At 36.5% G+C, this 21138-nt stretch overlaps 1 protein-coding gene across 15 annotated transcripts in view; it reads right to left on the bottom strand.

The window, feature by feature from the left end:
- Positions 1–21138, bottom strand: part of KDM6A (lysine demethylase 6A) — a 163007-nt gene that overhangs the window by 108734 nt on the left and 33135 nt on the right. For 14 of the 15 annotated variants that reach the window (XR_012627507.1, XM_074858462.1, XM_074858473.1 and 11 more), the window contains exons 3-4: positions 18141–18249; positions 4978–5027 (exon numbers count right to left, since the gene is read on the bottom strand). Coding sequence is in view for 13 of the 15 variants with exons in the window: in XM_074858462.1 (XP_074714563.1) it covers positions 4978–5027; positions 18141–18249 (159 nt within the window). In the remaining 2 variants the exon portion in view is untranslated. The remainder of the gene's footprint in view (positions 1–4977; positions 5028–18140; positions 18250–21138) is intronic. The other variant, XM_074858475.1, reaches the window with a different exon arrangement.

Consider the following 21138-nt stretch of genomic DNA (forward strand, 5'->3'; position numbering starts at 1 on the left):
ACTTCCCCCTCTTCTATTTCATTTATTTTAAACTAGACTGTTCAGTCTTTTACAGTATAGCCTTGCAACTGCAAATTCAGTTTGTACCATACTTGCACCCAGATATTCTTAAAATCCACTGTAACACAGAAGTAGGTCTTTGAAAATCCTCCTTGGAGTTTACTAAATGTCTTTGAAGTTTTCACCCTGATCACATAAATGAACACTTTTTAATAAAAAAAAAAGGTGATTAGGACCATTTTCATAACAATGACAGAGTGCCTGACAGATTTACTTTTCTTCTAGGCTACATTTCAGTCAAAGTCAACAGCTAACAAGAAGTCTATCTCTGAATTCATGTTGGGGGATATAACTCACTAATTAAGTGTTTCTCAAACATTTCAAGGAACATTCAGATTTTCTGACTGATCCACTCTAAACACTTCTCTATAAAGAGATACTACAGTTGAGTATAACTGAATAAACTGAGGTTTCTTTTCTTTTTAAGGCATCCTCAATCTAAGTCCTAGCATCCTACTTCACAGTAAATAGTCTTCCTTGATACAGGAGTAACTCATTTTCACAGTAACTTCCATCATTTTAAGGTTCACTTGGCTCTGGCAATTCTCCAACTTATTCACATATAGATAGAAATGTTTAAGTATCTGTGTACCCTCTATTACTCTGATGAAACACATCTTTTTATAAAAAAAAACTTGAATACAGACAGGATACTTCTCTTTGATGAATTAACACACTCAAAGTAAGGTAACAGTGGCAGTGCTGTCCTCATGCTCCTTATAGCTTGTCCACAATCCCCTGGATTTGACTAAAATCCTGTCCAGAAAGCTGCATATTCATTCCCCAACCACAGAGATGTCAATAATAGATGGCTCACAGAAACACTGCAGAGAATCAGCATATGGAAACTTGCTGCTACCTAATATACCCATATCAAAAAGTTTATTTATTCAAATCCTGTGTTGCAGCAACTACATGCACATAATCTTTGACAGTATGTGAACACTCACCTACCTGCAAAAGGCCACAAATATACTTTAATCAAGATTATCAAACCACATAAGGGCTGCAGTAGCAGTGTCATGCCAAAGCAGAGGAGATCTAATCAAGTACCGGACAACCAGGCTCTTCTGTAAAACCCTCCCAGGAAACCCTCTAGTGAGCATTGAAACTTCTTGCAGCCCCGCATCTGTGAAGGAAGGTTTCTAGGTCTCCCCTGCCCTGGTCAACCATGTCAATGCAACAGATCCAGATGTTTTACACTTCACACACACTCAATTCACTCATGTACTGAAATTTCTGTTCAGACAGCCCTACCTGAACCCAGACGTTATATAAAGAGTTCAAGTATGATCAACTGCATTATAATACAACCACATGAGATGATTAAAATAACGTTTTCCAGGTGCCAGATATCTGCCATCGTGTTTGGATAAAATCAGGAATAATTTACTCCTTGCTGAGCTTCTAATCCTGCCTCCTCAGAATATGTCAAAACTGATAACCATGGCAGACACTTACACTTGATATCTTTATTTTCTCAGTAGCATCAAAATCTACAAACTGCAGTTCTAGTTGTTGCCTCCCTCTCCTGAACTGCCCTTCCTATCCGTTCATCCCCCACAGTCCTCCTCACCTCCCCCAACATGTTGACACAGGGGAGTTTTAAAAAGAAATCAGAATGAAGTACATTGCACAGAAGGGAGATTTATTTTAGCATAGGCACATAAGAAGAAACACTGAGAGAACTACTTGAATGCAAGAACTCTATTAAAGTTATCTTAGCTTTTATCAAAGTTGAGATATTTACTTCATAAGATTTCAAGTCAAAATTTTTTTTAAATGCAGAGTTAAGGTACCACAGTGCCTGTGTAGAAGGAAAATTGCAGAAACTTAGCAATTTTGCAACATTTTACATTGATCTGTGGGTGCACAAAGACATTACTGCAAAAAGTGGTCTATGTAGGAATATACAGCATAATGCAACCCAGCTCTTTCAAAACTATCCGTACAGGTATTACTTCTGTGAAAGGAAGTAGTATCTCATCAGAACAGAGGGAGTATTGATCTGGTAAATGGCAAAATACAGCATCTTCCTAATCTTTCACCTTCACTTCTCTCACTATAGCATATATTCAGAATATATTTTCTAAAGCATTTTTTCATTCTCTTTTTGTTCCATAGGTTCAACAAAATGCTTACTGTATTACCAACAAAACCACCCATGCACCAAATTTTGACAGAAAACAACCTGGTAAAAAATTCAGACCATCAGAAAAATCTATTAAAAAAAGAGTAAAATGCTTTTCTTCATGAACAGAAAAAGATGAATTGCAATATAATGTAATGATCAATGCATGAAAATAATTCTCAATTACCAACACCATGCAACAGTAAAAACCCAAAGTAGCAAAGACTAAAAATACTAAGTAAGGAGGCCAAACTATACCCAAAGCAAGCTAAAATGTCTCACAAGCCTTCCAGAAGTCTTCTATTTATAAAACAAAGAACATACAGGGCACTTATTTCAACCACGTAGATTTGCACTGCACCACAGTAAGTAATTTCAGATATGCTGCCTAAGTTTATAAGACTGTTCCTGTCTGGTTTCAAACCTGCCTTATATAATAACCTTCATGTGATTCAGCACTCTCCATCAGTTTCTCAGTTCTCTCACACAGCTCTCCTCACAGCTCATAAATACCACCCTTTCTTCACACCCTTCTCTCTCTTCCTTTCTTTACCATTGCAAATTCCAACAACTTAATTGATGACATCTAACCCTGTAAGAACTAGAAAAAAGAGAAAAAGTCCTAAAAAAACTACAACAGTAAAACAAGGAAATGTTACTGCTTCTTTTTTTTTTCAGACATCTGTATCTCTGAAAAAAAGTTAATCACAAAGTATAACAAAACAGCATATATGGGTGACCAAAATACATCACAAACTTACTATTCTTGACTAAATGGTTTCTTACAGATGCAAGGCATCAGGGATAACAAAAAACAAGAAACCCTCTCAGTTGGGGCGAGGAGTGGGAAAACCTTTCTCTAAACCCAATCCAGGGAGCTTCCCACTGCCAACTCCAGACTAGCTTCATCATCCATTAATACGATGAAATATGATTCATCTGTAATTTTTATCAGTTTCAGCAAAAAAGTTTTAACTGAAAGATGTTTTTGGACTCTGTTTCAGGCTCTTTTTCATGCATATAAAAATTAAGAAAATCTCCAAAATCGTTAGGGAAAACATCCCACTTTGGACCACACATTTATAAGGAAGCTCACAATGAGATCAAGTAGCATAGTATCCTTCCCAGGTAAGGCCAACCTGAAGAATATGATTGGGGTTTTGTGGGTTTTTTCTCTGTAGAAGTCAAAATGCTCTTTTGTCAGCTCCAAATAATGCTCTTATGCTTGTAACTGGAATTGTTTGAAATTATCTCTGCATGGTAAAACTCTTTGAGATATACACAAGAAAGGTATGTTAGAATATCACCACACTGCATACAAACAAATTGCTTTCAACAAGTCAAGTACAGATCACACGTTTTACCGCCATCCATGTTCTTGAAATGGAACGGCAAAACAATCAGAGTTTGCATTTATTTTAATTGAAGATAATATTCTGAGCCATGCTGAAACACTCTATGCCTATGGAAATACATATAATCATTTACACTTCACTCTGAACTCTCTGAAAATGCAGGGAAAATAATTTACTAATCATCTATCACTTCTAATAATGAGCCAGTAGAACAAAAGCCAGAAAAAATAATTCAAGTCACAAACTATTCTAAAATGCTTAACATGGGAAGAGTACAAACAACAGGAACTATTACAACAGATGTTTAATTAATTGATTGATTTCAACACTCATTTACAGCAATCTTTAAACTAGATCTCTGAGAGCATGTAAGAAGTAAGAATAGATGAATGCTTTTATTCATATTGTTGTAATTTTTAAACTACAGGGGTTATTTCTGAAAAAAATACTTCAACTTCAAAAGGGCTTGGTGTAAAAATGACACTTGTACAACTTCTATTGGAGCAGGGCCTTTACAAGACAATACGAACAATTGTCCCAGGACTCCTCCTTCCACATGCCCAAAGGCACTTATTTCAGTTCACTCTTCTACCCTTTATTTACCCTGCCTTTCTCCCTTTCCAACCCCCCAAATGGGAGAAGTTGTCACACGATTTTTCAGAACGTACTTATGGTCCCCATAAAATGCAAAGAACACAGAAGATGTTGTTTCTCTAATGCCGGTATATACACGGTATTGATGTCTTTCCAGAGTGAGCCCTCACTATTTGAAATACGCACTTACGCACACTTTTAAGGAAAACAGCTGCTTAAAACCACACAAGTATCTATTGTGTTGCATGCTTTCCTGCACTTCTGTCTCCATCATGAGCTTCAAATTATTTCTGTGACAATATAATAATGCCAACTATTATTGAAAATATTGCTATAAGTAATTTCTTAATCTTATTAAAGTCCTGATACCTCTACATGAGCTACGCTAACAGGATTTTTTCCTTATATAAGAATGTTATCTAAAATACTGAAAGGGACTTCAAACAACTTGGCATCTGTGGAAATGAAAAGCAACCTGAGAACATTTTTCCCAGTACAAGTCCAATGTCTGCGCAGCAGCTTTCAAGTGGTTATGATTCTCATACGTATCCAAGTATCTATGCTTACATAAGAAAAACTGAAGTAATGGATAATAATAATTTTTTAAAAATCTAAAATGTGTCAACTTAATTGATCTGCCATTTCAATAAATGGCGTGAAGATTTATCTCCCCTTAGATTTATAATAAATTGTACATATAGGTGAACATTTCTGTTAAGATTCAATTAGTACATCAAAAAGTAATTGCAGGTAGATACTCCAAACTATATTGAAATTAATTTTAGAAAATCATTTACAGCAATACATTAAAAAAAGGGAAAAGCAGCATATACAGACCTTCCAGTAGTCAGATTGTAAACTGTAGTACCTCTGGTATGCAGATAATGCTGTAGGAAAGAAAAATGAATGTTGAATTTGTTTTGTTGCAGTTTCTCTGAAGAAAAAGAAAACCTTAAGAGTCAGAATACACAACATTAAAATGATAAATGGTTTAATAAAAGTAACACTGCCACAATAAGTACACTGTTGTGGGTAATGCATTCCTTAAGATTATAATTTTGTTTTATGAAATGTCAACCCAAAAGAATATTTATTATTAATCTTACAAATGTAAATCAAGCAATATTTTAAAAGAAAACCTATAACAAAGAAATCATTTGAAATTTTGGGATTTTCATCCTAGATAAAGCTGTTGTAAGATTTAAAAATTTAATCATGTAGCTCATTTACCATGCTCCCTGATGTCCTGTAATTTCTAAAGAACTGGTGCGGAGGGACATACAAAGAGAAATCAATTTCACATGCCCTTTCCTTCAGTAACTAGAGAAACAAAAGAAGTGGAAAAAAGCTTACATTTTATTCAACATCTAAAACCAAGACTAACCTGGAAAACAGTGCTAAGAACAGCTCTGTTCAGTAGAATATTATCTCTACTTGGCAACAGATTTCTCAAATCACCATTCCTGCATCCTTCTTCCCCACTAAAAATTCTGGTTGATTCATCTTGCCCTTCAGCTAACAGGCCACATCAGACTAGAACACAAACAGGCTTTACGTTCTTATAAGAACACTGCACTAGGCGCCATCCAAAAACAAAGACTTTTAAATAATGATTCACTGCAGTAACACCAAGATTTTGGTTTTTTCAAGTGTTTGCTTCTTAAGAATGGTTTCTACACAGTATGTATTTTCCAAACAGCAAAAGAAGACAACCTCTGCTTTGAAAAACTACATACACTAAACAGATTAAGACAGTAATAACAGTATGTACTTTATGTGCAGGTTCATTTCCTGCAAATACCATGGATAAATGATGGCCCTAAATTTTATCACCCTTTAATGCCTGTCTTGCATATTCATTTCTGTGACTTCACAGAAGTCCTTCATTTTAAGTGAAATAAGAAAAACATACACATAATGACAAAGCACACAGAGCTTTTTCTTCTTAAGAATGTACCTTTGCACTCACCTGTGTATGGAGATTCACAACCTTGTATTTTTAAATGTCTAAATGATACATGCTGAATCTCGTCCATAAAGTGCCCCTCACCACTGGAACAATGCTTGTGAAGCCAGCTTCTAATTTTGGTGCTCTAAACTGTGATTTATTTAAATGTACAGAGTAGAAAAAAACCTAGGAGAACACTCACCATCCTTACACTATCAACATGCAATACGTGTAAATGTTTACATGCAATTTAAGACAAATAAAATCCCTTAATAATCTAGTCAACCTAAGGCTAAGTCTTTCACAACTTAAGAATACAATTCCTCCCCCACCCCCCCAAAAATATTTGGTACAGACTGAAAGATACGACTGCAACAGTTCAGTCACATTCTGTAAGGATGTTATAAAGGATGTTCACAATAACTCAAAATAACTCCTACACCAAATACTCCTTCTAGATTCACCTTCTCACAGGTATCATTAAGGACTTTCAACAGAAAGGCATAATTAGCTTTTGAACGTGGGGACAACTTTGCTTTCCAAAACAGGAAAACACACACACACACTGAAACAGTTTTGTAATGCACCTCACTTAAATAATTTATTTTTTTTAATCAAGCAGTACCTATCCCAATTTCAAAGGTTAAAGCATATGTCAAATATTTAAGTCAACAGCACTATATTATGCAAGATTTAAGAAACTGGGGACTTTCTTGTAATCTTTTTTTTTTTTTTAAAAGCAACTATTTCAGTCAATTATACAGGGTATATGGATAAAATAAAGAGATTAAAAGAACATTAAATACAATGCTAAGGATTCATACAGGGAAAATAAAAAGGAGAACTTTTTCAGTGTAGCTCTTAAAAAAATACAGAGTACCCACATGAGCACATCCATTAAAAAAGAGACCTGAAATATATGTTTCCCTGTAGCAGTTAAGGTACTGCTAACAAGTTTATCAAACTTCAAATGTTTAAAAAAAAAAAAAAAAAAAAAAAATCACAAAACTAGAGAAGCTACAGAAGACCTAAAAAGGAAAGAAAAGAAACAAAAAAAAGAGGGAGAAGCCTTACTGCTATTCAGTGACCAAAACATTCTTTATGCAAGTATAGCAAAAGGGTGCACACACTCAGGCCTTTCTTCTTGCTCCAAACTCTAGTCAGAGCATGTGCAGCCCCTGTTTCCCAGCCAGAGACAACTGAACAGAGGTGAGCAGCGCTGAAAAAGGGGAGAGAAGACATCTGAAGTTATTCACTCATTCAGACCCAATAAACTCCCATGATCAGGGGAGGAGGAAGATTGGGAGGCACAGGAAACTAGGCTCCACTGATGTCACTGCTCAAAGAAACTTGCCCAGAGAAATTCTAGCACCACCATTTAACACAGGCAAAAGTTCTTATATTAAAGAAAGGAGTCTGTCCTCCTTGATATTCTACCAGTTTTCCTTAGAGTGCTTACGTTTGCAAATTATTTTCTTTTCTAACTCTTCCATTCAACAAAGTTTAGCAACTTCCCATATAACAGTTGAAATGACTGCTTTAATGTGCCAGGCTCATGTTACAATTAAAAACAAGTCCATGGAAAGCATGGACTGCTGAAACATATTTCATGTTTACATGAGAAGAAGATAAGGCCTTCATTCTAAGGACGGTCACATTACTCTTCCAGAGGAACAAAGACGACACTACAGTCTTCCTCTTAAGTGTCTGAAGTGCCCAATCCTACTTCTGGATTCAGCAACCTCTTCCAGGGATCCATCCAGTCTTTCCTTCCAGGGTAACAAGATTCTGCTTCTACTTAACTTCTCGAAGATTAAATGCTAACATTCTCCATGTTGCGCTGAAAATGCATAACAATGAATCATAGAGGGATCCCTTACCCAGGGAGCTAAACATCCCTTTCCTTCTCATGAAAGTTATACAACTAGAAAACTGTTACTGATGCCCAGTTTCAGTATTTAACAAGTGCTCAACTTACAGTTAGTTAGTTACCTGTGAAAGTTTAATTCAGCTCCCTCTACATCTAGATTAAACATCTGCTCTACAAGCACTCAGGCTCTGTGGAAAAGGACTGAATGGACAGGCAGAAAAAAAAGAAAAAAAGGATTCAAGAGAGCGTTTTTTTTTTCCAGAGCCCACACAAAATGTCCCTCATCAAGCATATCCATAAGAACCTTGCATATAAGAAGAGGCTAGAAATCAAATTAGGAAAGCAAGATTTTTTGAAAACTAAATCAACCTACTAGTTTTAAAGCACAGAACATGAACCATAAATTTGAACCCTACCATACTTCCTACTCCCTGAGTGAGTTACCAGTGAGTGGACATTTACCCTGAGTTTCATGGCGTAGAAATAAAGTATCTTACCTAAAAAGTGTATTATGGAACTACATGCAACTTCTCCCTTAAAATAAGTGTTTAGCTGTAGGAAATGAGTACAAACCCCTCAAATTATAAACTTTATTCTAAATTAAGAAAAAAAAGAGCAAGTGACTCTGCTGAGCAACAAAAATTTTATACAAGTCCCGAACTGAAACACAGGCTATGTTTCAACAGTGCTGTGATTCTAATTATGGGATGATATTCTCTGGTTTATTAAAAAGTGGAAAGCAAGTCACTCGTGTCATGCACCACATCACTAGTAGTAAAAAAAGCAACAGCAAAACAAACAAAAAAACCCCCAAACAACACTAAAGGCTGTAATGTCATTTGCACCTTTACTTTCATCCAAGACCTTGTCATTCCAAGGTGAGACAATTTTTGTCAGAGAAAGAAGTTCTATAAACTACTGCTCCTCTTTCAGCATAGGGTCAACTCTCATTTTTATGGATACAAGTGAATTACCCCATTTCAGTTAAGACTTCCTTTTGTAAACATAATGAAGTGAGTGCTCCGAAATCACTCTTAGGCACAGCAGAATTCTGCAGACAATCTTCTGATTAGGAACTGATTATTGAGCTTTTCCAATCTAAACGTTTCCCACTGAAATTCTTAAACATATGGAATTGTTGGAGGCCAAATAGATACTTTTTCCAGCACGCAAACCACTCCTGAATATCTAAAAAAATGCATGTCCAGACTCAGAAAGAACAGGACTGAACGTCAACAGTAGGACAGTATTTCTTGCTTCACTCTTAACTATGTTCGTAAAATGATCTAGTCAACCACAAAAAGCTCTCTTAAAAGCACAAAGCTGAGAGACCACATTCAGACATCTAAAACAGTATTGGACAAGTGACTCAAGATTCCTAAAAAAGGTGCTCATAGTTACCAATTGCCATCCTTCTGCACAGTTATTTCGTTACTTATTGTACCAGTTTACACTCTTCCTATTAACATTTCTCTTCAAAAACCTGGCAATTTACGTTATTTGCCTAACAGGTAATCCTCATGACCAGACTCTTAAAAACTCTACAACCTACTGATGGCAGACACAGCATTCACCATCCTACCCTGAATCAGGGAGGTGGGGGATGGGGGATGGTGGTATATGCCCCGAAGGTGTATGTAGCTTTTCAGATCAATCACCACCAGCTATATTGCTTGATGAGAATAAAAGAATGTTTACCTAAAATAGCTCTGAAAAGAAATAGACCATCTTTCCATCGAAAGAATTAAAACCACGGGACAGTAAGAAACCTCCTCAGCACAGGCTCATTTCGGAATCTGTCTTTAAGCCTCTGCCACCTAGTGCAGAGCTGACCCTCGATAAGCTCATACAGTCACAGGCTACTGGTTCCCTCTTCTTACAGGTTTTTACAGCTACCCAGAACCATACACTTTGCAATACCTACTGTTACTTTGAAACTGACAACCTTTATTATGTGCCCCCTAAGAGTTTGCCTTCCTCTATTACTATGACTTAGGGTCAAGGGACATCTCAGAATCAGGACAGGGATGATACTGGTTTCTTATTTGTCCCTGTTTAAGATTCCTTGATTTCACATAGAGAATACAAAACAGATTTTACATAATTATCATGTATGTGGTTTCAGGATGTCATTTTTTAAAAAGATCTACTCAATTTCGTAAGAAAATGGTAGAACTTTATAAAATATGTAATCGTTTCAGTAATATGATAGACAATCTCTCTTTATATCCAGAGCCTAAATACATAAGCTAAACAAACAACTAAGGTGGAAATGGTGAGCAAAATGTCTAAAGACTAAATGATATCCACCTACCTGTCATTTTTAGGACATCTAATCACAAATCACGCAGTCATGAAAGGATGGCTTTTATTATCTGCTCTAACAAACCTACTTTATGATACCTGAAAATTTAAGAAACCTTTGAAAGTGATGCAAACATGGAACAGTTTGAGTATTTTAGTGCTTGAGTAAGGAAAAAGTGAACTAGATACTGACACCATCTAGTGGCATCTTGCAAGGCTAAATGTGACTAACACAGATTTTTGGCTTGCTGAACTTAAAAAAGAGTAAGCATTAATTTGATGACATACCCCTGAAAAGGGAACTTTAAACCAACTCAAAGCTCCATATTCTTCTGTGTAAATCAATGCTTGTTTTCTTAAATGAAAAAAACCTAAATTCTATGTTAATTTTTAAACAAGCACTAACATTTCTTAGTGCTTATCTGATGTGAAAATGAATAGTAAATTAGAAAGTCAGCTGAAGAATGGCACAAGGGAAGCAAGGAAAGGGCGCATGCATGGCTTTAAATCTGAAAATGCTTCCAAGAAAAATAAATCTTCATTAAACACTTGGAGACATATGCAGGTTATGGAAACAGCTTATTACATAGTGCAGGTTTTATCCACAATAGCTTTTAACCTAGCAAGATGAACACTGCTGGGCCATAAAATTAAAGACATTAAAAGGTGAGGAAATTCCAAGGTTGAGTCCACTGAATTGACTCTTTGCTGGGTAAAAAACTGGCTGGCTGGCCAGACCCAAAGAGTTGTGGTGAATGGAGTTAAATCCATTTGGAAGCAGGTCACAAGTGTTGTTCCCCAGGGCTCAGTACTGGGGCCAGTTCTGTTTAGTATCTTTATCAATGATCTGGGTGAGGGGATCAAGCGTACCCCTCAGCAAATTTTCAGACACCAGGCTGGGAGAGAGTGTTGATCTGCCTGAGGGTAGAAAGGCTCTACAGAGGGATCCGGACAGGCTGGGTCAATGGGCCGAGGCCAACTGTATGCGGTTCAACAAGGCTCAGTGCCAGGTCCTGCACAACAACCCCAGGCAACACTACAGGCTTGGGGAAGAGTGGCTGGCAGAAAAAGAAAGCTGCCCAGCAGAAAAGGACCTGGTGGTGTTGCTCAACAGCTGGTTGAAGATGAGCCGGCAGTGTGCCCAGGTGGCTAAGAAGGCCAATAGGATCCTGGCTTGTATCAGAAATAGCATGACCAGCAGGACTAGGTAAGCGATCATCCTCCTGTACTTGGCACTGATGAGGCCGCACCTCGAATACTCTGTTCAGTTTTGGGCCCCTCACTACAAGAAAGACAACGAAGTGCTGGAGCGAGTCCAAAGAAGGGCAATGAAGCTGGTGAAGGGTCTAGAGCACAAGTCTTATGAGAAACAGCTGAGGGAACCAGGATTGTTTAGCCTGGAGGAAAGGAGGCTCAGGGGAGACCTTACCGCTCTCTACAACTACCTGAAAGGAGGCTGTAGCAAGGTGGGTGTTGGTCTTTTCTCCCAAGTAACAAAGACAAGAGGAAATGGCCTCAAGTTGCACCAGGGCAGTTTTAGATTGGATATTAGGAAAAATTTATTCACTGAAAGGGTTGTCAAGTATTGGAACAGGCTGCCCAGGGAATCACCATCCCTGGGTGTATTTAAAAACAATGTAGACCTGAGGCTTAGGGACGGGGCTTAGTGGTGGACTTGATGGTCTTAAAGGTCTTTTCCAACCTAAATGATTCTATAATGACTAAAAAAAAATGTTGTGGAAGCTAGAGCAGCAAAATGCAGCTCAGGTCTTTTGTTCCAAAGCCTCAGTAAAGAGGTTGTTCTCTACTTCCTCCAGAGACTTGCGCTGGAAGTACCAAAGAGATGACTGAGGAAGCCTAAAGCATGTCTTCCTTTTAACACAGAATGAAGGCAGACACACAATGGTTACACAATCATACATTTAATAAAGAAAAATCACCAAATAGTTCTCTAAGTAATTTTATTAACAACTACACATCCTCATCTGGAAAGACAATGCAGCAGCAAACTAGTAAGAAACCCACTGTCCCATGATTGTGTCCAACTATGTGTTGCACTGGAGACTAGGAAGTATTAAACATGTAAGACATACAGGAGTTTGACAAGGAGTTTACCATTACAGAAATCTTTTAGATACTGAACTCTATGAAAGGTCCTAAAATATTTAGAGTATCAGTGAAGAAACACAATGGAATCACATGAAGCTCAAAAATGTTTCAAAGAGCATATTCCGCAAAATGACTTTTAACAATTAAATATTTAGAACAATGTCCAAAATGAAAATTTTCAACCAGTCAAAAAACATGGTCCAGCTATATTCTGTAACAATAACCTCTGTCCCCCCCACACACACTATTTATAAAGAATATTTTCATGTTGTAAGCTTAAGATAACGTTCTTAATTCTTTCTATAGGAATTTCATGTAACAGTTTGAACTCCCTGAAATTAAACCTCCCAAAATTTAACAGCAGCATCCCGAAGATGAAATAAACAGCTCTAAATAGAAGCAACACAATTTCTGCCAGTTATTAACAAACAACAAAATGAAAACCCTTAAACCTAAAAATCACACTTATTTGAAACACAGCCATGTCTTCCTCAACTCATTCAGATTGCTATGAAACTTAAAATCCATTGTCGTTCTCCAGGACTCATCAGTAAAAAACAGCCCAGCATCAACCCTGCAGCAACCAGCACAATCCTGTATGTTGAGAAGTTCTCTCTTGCATTTTATAAGATGACTCTTACTACTCTGTACCTCAGAACAGTGTATTGAAATGCTTCCTAATGACAATACTTTCCTTCAAAGTCCTTTAATCACTACAAAGAAATTCTCTACAGAGCTAGAATTGTAAGTACAAAGGAACACATGTACATTGGTGAATTTGGGAGTTTCTCTTGCAACCAAACAACTTTACACAAGAACAATCAAATCATGTTTAAATTTTAGTTTTAGGCTGTATCTTAATAAATGAGCACCTCAATAAACATTCTGTATTTTTTTCTTCAGTTTTGTTTTAAATTTTAGCCTAACAATTGCTTAAAAATACTCTTGGACTAATTAACACTATCTTACAAATTACTTAAAATATTTTTATATTAGTGCTTTTGACAACACAGTCACTACCTACAAACAAAAGTATTATTAAAACTGTTCTGACATAGTACCTAAAAAACGTGATCACCACTTGAGTACAACAATAAGAATTATTTTAGTGCAGTATTTATTGTACTTTAGTAAATGTGACGTGAATAACTGCATGTTTTTCCCAAATAATTCATTAAGTGCATTATCTACTTTTACTTCCAGGAACTCTGCTTTGAAAACAGCAATTCAGGGAGGCAAATGATAAAAGTATGTCTCCACTTGTGCAACTGTTAGCTGTCCTCCAAATCACAGGCTGGAACACAGCCAACATATATGACCCTTCTACAAAACAGATACAAAGATTTCTAAGGAAAACACAGATGTCATAGTGCATGAGCTCATTAACAGCATTCAACTAGAACCTAACCTTAAAGATCACCATCTACACTCTGTACACTCCTTATGAAAACTAGAGTCATGGCAAAAAAAAAAAAAAAAAAAATTGAAAAAATTTCCAATTACTGATACAACATCAGTTTCCTCCAAGACTAGCAGCACAACAATTTTGGTAAAATCCCAGCCCTCCCAAAGGAATGCAGTAGCAAACAAAGTTCACAGGTATATATCATGGATCTAGGCTGGATTCACAACACTGCAAGTATCGTTCAGAAGCCTACATGACAACTCATCAACCTCCTCTGGCAAAACCTGAGGCTGAGGTTTCACATTCTGGGGCAATTGCGTCACTTTCTTCTGCTAGGTTATTTTTCAGTTGGATCAGTTCCCCACACAGCTGCACGTTCAGCTGTGCCAGCACAAAGCACAGAGCAGCAACAAGCGGACAGGGGGTGCCACTAAAGACACACCCAGGGAACAACCAGTTTGGAAACCTCTGAAGCAATTAAACAGCTGGGAAATAGCTGCCTCATTAAAAAAAAAAAAAAAAAAAATAAAAATGAGGAAGACATCAGATTACAGTTAAGAAAATGCTACTGAGGAAACAGAATATTTTTGACTGGGAGGAGCGAACATTCTCATTTTCTGAAATCCTGAAGCCAAATTCTGGCCAGTAATGATCAAGACGATGAAAGCTGGGCACCGAAACCACATGCTTACTAAGCTGAATCAGCCTGCCTTGGTTATAAATCATCTGATTACAAGTCAGTGGCTCACAGTATTCAAAATCTGCAAAAATACCTCCATACCTTGCCTAGAACCTTCTCCTGAGAAGAGCAGAGGTGCAATTCACAAGACAACTCGATTTCACAGCTGCAGGGAAACCTTTTAGTTAACAACAGCAATTCAAACATACTGCATTTCAGGAAAACTACACGCTGCAGGCCACCTTTGGATATTTTAAAGGCTAGGAAAAAACACTGTGATACTCTAGTCTAACCTCAGACATGATGCAGAGAAGAATGAACCTCATCCAGTAATTTCCAATGTAAATTCACAACTTTTCTTGGAGACAAGTACTTTTTTTATGAAAAAAAACCCCATACTAAATCTGGACTTCAGTGGCTACAAGTGACAGAAAACATAATACACTTCAAGAGAAATTACTACAACAGGATTCATTTAAAAATCTGTACATGCATGTTAGATGTACTTAGATTTCAGCAAGGCATCAGCCATCAACTTACTCCACTTTCAAAGGTAACCTGCCCATAACGGATACTCCCTGCATACACGCAGCAAGGGAAGTACTTGCCTGGTTAGTTCCACTAATGACATGCAGTAATCTGCCATGAATCTTTCTCAAGGTCCCTGTTTTCTGTATGTGTCCTAATTCTTATAAAGAAATGACCTACAGTCTTTTTTACTACATTTATAAGGTGTTAGCTTCATGAAAATACTAACACGCAACAGATACACCCAACTGAATGATCCACATTTGTCAACATATTTGTTGACAAAAAATGAGACAGATCAAAACAGAACAAACTATACACAAAACCTAACAGATCTGTATCAACCAAGCATTGCTTCGTATCTTGATCGCTGATCAGATTTCTACAATCAACCAACAATTTTGTTCTACTTTGCACAAACTATACACTTTTAAACAAAGCACACTACCACATTTGTCTTTAGGAAAGAAAGACACACCTTTCTACATTATATACAAAGGTGTACACATTTATTAAAGATACTTAATTGAATAAATAATAGGCTTCCAAGGAAAAAAAAAGTTGTTCAGCATTAGCTATGCTACTATCTTGCGATATTTTATTAATTACATCCAATTTATTAAATACATCAACTTCTCCACAACTTTGTCCAGGACTAACTTCAGACTAGACAGATTTATATTTCTGAAGATGATCCTGTTCCAGCATTTTATGCTTCTGGAACTTCAGGACTTAAAAGTTGGATAAAATATACATTAGCAAGATGAAAACATTTCTGAACTCCCTTTACATTTCAGTTCCCAAGCATTTAAAATTTAACTATAATTGCAGTTAGAATATATGATAACTAAAGTAACAGAATTTATAGAATGGAATAAAATTTATTTTTACTTTAAATTTCTAATGCAACGCACCATCACTCTACTTTTCAAGTTAACAGTAGTAAATTAATTATAGAACACTTACGACTTTTAGCATTGTGGGTGATACTTTTACAGTCTTTGGTACTGAAGTTCAACAGCTGTTGTGAACATGTGTCCCTCACTTAATAAAAAACCCCTTTAACTTCCCTTTTCCCATCAATTAAAATTCCTCCAGTATTATTTTCACTACTACTCCATTTCTTTGAAAATACAGATACACCTAATTTTTTTAATATATATATATAAACTTCATTACCAACAAAATTTTTTCACGTCTTGAGACTTCTTTCATGATTGAGATGTTACTTTAAACAGGCATCTAAGAAAATACGAAGTATTTTAATTCAGGTTTTTAATACCCAAAATGTTTCTTACCACACAGTTCTGCTCATTCTTCTTTACAGTTCTGGAGAACTGGTATTTTCAACCACCATTTGTATTTTTCATGGTTGTTCTTAAAGCTATATACACAGTACAAAGCAGACTCCCCATCAGTAAACCTCACCTCTGATCCACAGCAATGCCTAGTCCTGCCACTCTTAACTGTTATCAACTCTACAGCGAACACAGTTCAGCTCACAATCCTGCGCTGTCTTTGCCAAGTAAAATACATTCAAAAAGCCATACCGCAGTCACATCGTACCAAGTTGTATTAGGCTAATCAGAAACAGCAGTGTAAGTTGTTTGCAGAGTGGGTGGTTGAATTTTCTTACAACAAAATACAATAAAATAAAAACAAAAACATCGTATCAAGACTGTTCTTCAGTAAATTCTATAGCCAGCATATTGCCACGTTCTCTTCAGGTTTTCCCACGTCTCTGGAACTGGAAACACCGGTGGATGGGATGTGGGTACAAGTTGGGGGTTCCTACAACGTTGGTACAAGTTGCAGGTACCAGGGTCCCTAAGCTACCCATACATTCAAGAGAGACACAAATGCTTTGATCACTCAAAGCCTTCTGAATTTAGGTAACTGCAAATTCCTCCCTAGTAATATCAAACCTAAATGTTTGGCACCTAAAAAAGTGAAGGTTCCAGGAATTCTACCTCACACTGTTTTATGTCAGACATAGTGAACAAGTGGACACATACACACACTGTTATGAATTGGTCCACAGCTAGTCTGAATTACTAAGCAGTACTTTTGAACTACTATCAGTTATAATTTCCCTATTTCTACAGTCCAAGACAATTGTAAACCAGTAGTTTTGTGTGTTTGGAAAAAAGTGTGAGGTGGGAGTAGACATTTTCGGGGTGGGGGTGTTGTTTGTTTCTTACACAAAGTTAAACAGAACCACATTCATATTAAAACTAAAAAGCAACAACAATAAAAAAAGACATCCCATGAAAAAAATTAAATATTGTGACATGTTCTAATTAGCTAGGTACAGTAAGATCCAAAAAGGCCTTCTACTCATCCATACCTCCCACAATCACTGGAAGGGAGGGAGCTAACAGACACTGGGCCTGACACACAGCGTGACGTAAGTGAAAAGAGGACAAGCTGAATGTCTAGCCCTATGTCTCACTCAGCAACACAGCAGAATATCTTTGGGAAATACACACCACTACCAAAAAAGCACTTTACCGATCCACAAGCAACAAAGCAAAAGTGTACATAAGGTTCTATGTTTACTGGCTTCAATGATAGCAAAAACCACTTAAGTAATTTCAAAGACTGATGAAGCAGAGACCTATAAAAAAACCCCACCCCCCTACAACCATTCTTCCACTCATATTTAAAACAGAATTTGAAACACACTTTAAGTACACATTTTTGCTTTTGAATTAACACTTTCATTCTAGCCTTACCTGTTGAGATTGTGGACAGACACAAAAGCACTAAGACACGCTCTCATTCTATGTACCTGTGTCTCCCACTTCCCATAGGAAACCTTCAGGGGCACAGGTTTAATTGCTTGTACAGTCATGTAATAATGAACCAGAAAAATGAAGTAGGCAGCGTGGTACTACTGTATAAACTAAAGAAACTTCATATTCATACCTGAACCAGTAGTGTTTTGGTTTGGTTTTTTCAATTAAAGAAAAAGAACAGAAGTTAGAATACAACTGCTTTTGTAAAGACATCATCAGTCTTATTCTGTTACGGACTTTGAAACATAATACAAACTGAGAAAACAGTGAGTTACCCTAATGTTTTTCATTCTACTGTGTCGCCTACACCAAATGACAATCCCACAATGACATTTATCAGAAGTACTAAAAAACCTTACCTTTTGGATAATCTTCCAATAAGAGGTTGAAGTGACCTAACTGACAAAAGAAATCAGACTCGACCTTTCCTTCAGCTTTCAAAATTAGCGATTCATAGCAGCGAACAGCCTGGGAAAAAGAAATACAAGGTTTTCAAAATTCTGCATTTAACTAAAGGAGATAATACATTTTCTGAGAAATAACAAAGTGTTTTGTTAGTCTGCAAGGCAGTAAGTCTACAAATACTCTCAATAACGTAGCTAGCATTACTTTTCAAAGAAGAAATGTAGTATTTCAGACAGAACAGACTTAGAAGTTCACAGATTCTAATGCAAATTGACAGCAAATGAACAACAGAAGTTTTCTCTGGTTTAGTTGTGGACTCCAGAAACATCCAATTTCCCAAACATAAACCAAACCTCTAACATACATAACCATTTTTAATTCAAAAATCAATGAAATGCAAAAGGATTGATTTTATTTATTCTTTCCAATCTGCAAGATATAAACCTCTCTGATTTTATTCTCATTCTATGTTTTTTTTCTAAAGGATACACATTTCATTCTACCAGTTATTTCACTAGTTTTTACTAAACTGAAGAATACGCTACCTCAACATGCTCGCTTAGGCAATTTATATACCTTAACATATACTTCCCAAGATCTGATTCTTTTCACATACCTCCATCATGTCATAAAATACAGTTTACTATCTTCTACTTGCTACACAGTTATTGCAGGCTAAGCAAAGCTAAAAAGTTAGAAACATGAATCCAATTAGAAAGGAATTTTACTTTTGAGAAAAGTTGCCCTAGAAGTTTTTATGTGGCACACACAATCAAAGTATGCTCTGTGATGCAAACACACATTTTTAATAAACTGAACTGACACCTTCTATTCACCATAATGGTCATCATCTTTAACCTATTATATTCTTACCTCATGACCCTATTTAAACTTTGGGAATGAATAAATAAATTGGTTTTCCAACTTTTTGAACTTCCAGTTTCTTGATTTTGAACATACTAGCCATTAAAATGAAGTAGCTGAATAAACTTAAATGGGAGGGAAGGTCCTTTGCACCAGCAGAAGACTTCACAGTTCTCAAAAGCTTGACAGACTTCCAACGAATTGTAATTCCAGCTGATTAATCTATGACTTTCACCAACTCATGGTTTGCCTATGTTTCAAATTTGGTTGCAATTATGGACTGCTTGATTTTCATATATTACAGTAATCAAAGACCTTAATACTTAATCTGAAATTACGAGCTTCATTAAGTTATTTTATTAAAACTGGAAATTCAAAAGGGAAAAAAAAGATTAATCGATCCTGTAATACGTAAATCCAAATACTAAATTAGTAGTCTTGCCCACGTTTATGATATGCTTCGTGTACACTTGTATTAATCATCAAAATGAGAAATGCCAACAATAAAATGAGGAAATGTTAAGAAATAGTTAAAAAACACCTGTGGAAAATCCAAATTACTGATCTAATCTGTATTTTAATTTGCCATTTTTACCTTGCTATACTAGTTTTAAAATTAAACAGTGAGCCATAATAAGATAGCTCTTGCTGTACTCAGTGGACACAAAGCCATGTATGCGACCAGGTGAGCAGATCTCAGTTTGTATCCCAAGCTTGAGATGTTACATTCGGTTTCACCTACCTCCCAGTCCAGAATAGCCTTATTTAATGGCTGTTTTCAGAAATAAAGTTCTGATGGATAAAAACAAAGCTATGCTGCTGCACAACTGCAGTAAAATGGGTAACATCTATATTAAATCTATTAGGTGTATGTGTGGTTTTTAAATTATTTAATAAAACCATTTAAATTACATATTTCAAACTGTAGGTATTTGGCCATATTCTGAAGGTATTAAATTGAGGCGTGTATTTGCCTCTACATCAAAGAACTGCTGCAGAATTTTTCATTCATGCTGCAAGTTTTGCCTTCGCAAACTGCACTGGAAGGACTGGAATTCTGTTGACAGTTAATCAAAGCTACTACTCCTTTAATTTTATTCCCACCACTATGATCACCTCTTCAAGTCAGCTAACTCTCAATCTTAGCGAATACAATCCCTGGAATCAGAAGCAAAGCACACAAGTCCAAAGTGAGTTTCTTAAAATTACTATGCATGTATAAACCAATTCTCAACATTCAGGCTCACCAACTGAACCTATTCCCATCTGAAACGTTTTAGTGCAGAATCTTGGGTTTTGCGCCTTGTTTCCTCTCCCCACTTTTTGGTCCCATCTCTGGATTTGTACAAATTGTAACATAATTCTTGCTGATGCCCCTAATGTTACCGTCACAGATTAATTTGCAGATAGACCTCCCATTTTCTGATGAAATGCAGTACCTGCTGCAGCTGCTGAAGAAAATATTCACACTATGACATTTTTTTTAAATTAATATTTTGTCTTTTACAGTTCAGTCACTGTTCAGAATATATAGAAACTGCTATCACAACAGGTAGCTTACAAAAACTGCTGGAGAGGAAGTTAGGGTAGTTTATTTCCTGAATTAGATGGCTACAGGTATTTAAACGGAACTTGACTTTATGAACAAATATAACAGAATTTTTCTGTACAGATGTTCAAGGAAATTATAAATCACATGCACTTAAACAGCTAGGCATCCAGGGACCCTTAACACTTCCCCAGCCCCTTTTCAAGTAAATCCTCATTAAAAGATGTATCACAAGTATCTGAAGCACTATATACAGTGAGGATACAAAAAGCTGTGCCCAAGTCTTTCACACAACTCAAATCAATTCTCAACCAGGCTGATTTTCTCTTTGCCTTAGATACACTTTGAAGATACCACTAAGCCACCTTACTAACGCCAGCACAAGGCAAGACGTAGGACACCAGAGCTGCAAAACAGAACTTCCCCTTTAAGTAACAGTTAACTGTTACTGTAAGAGCAATTCAACTACACCATTAAGTACACCCTCTCAGTTGATCTCTAATCTATTTGCAATGTTACCAGGAAAACACCTATATTTA

Source organism: Strix uralensis, chromosome 2 (assembly GCF_047716275.1).
Source record: "Strix uralensis isolate ZFMK-TIS-50842 chromosome 2, bStrUra1, whole genome shotgun sequence".
Classification (NCBI taxonomy): Eukaryota; Metazoa; Chordata; class Aves; order Strigiformes; family Strigidae; genus Strix; species Strix uralensis.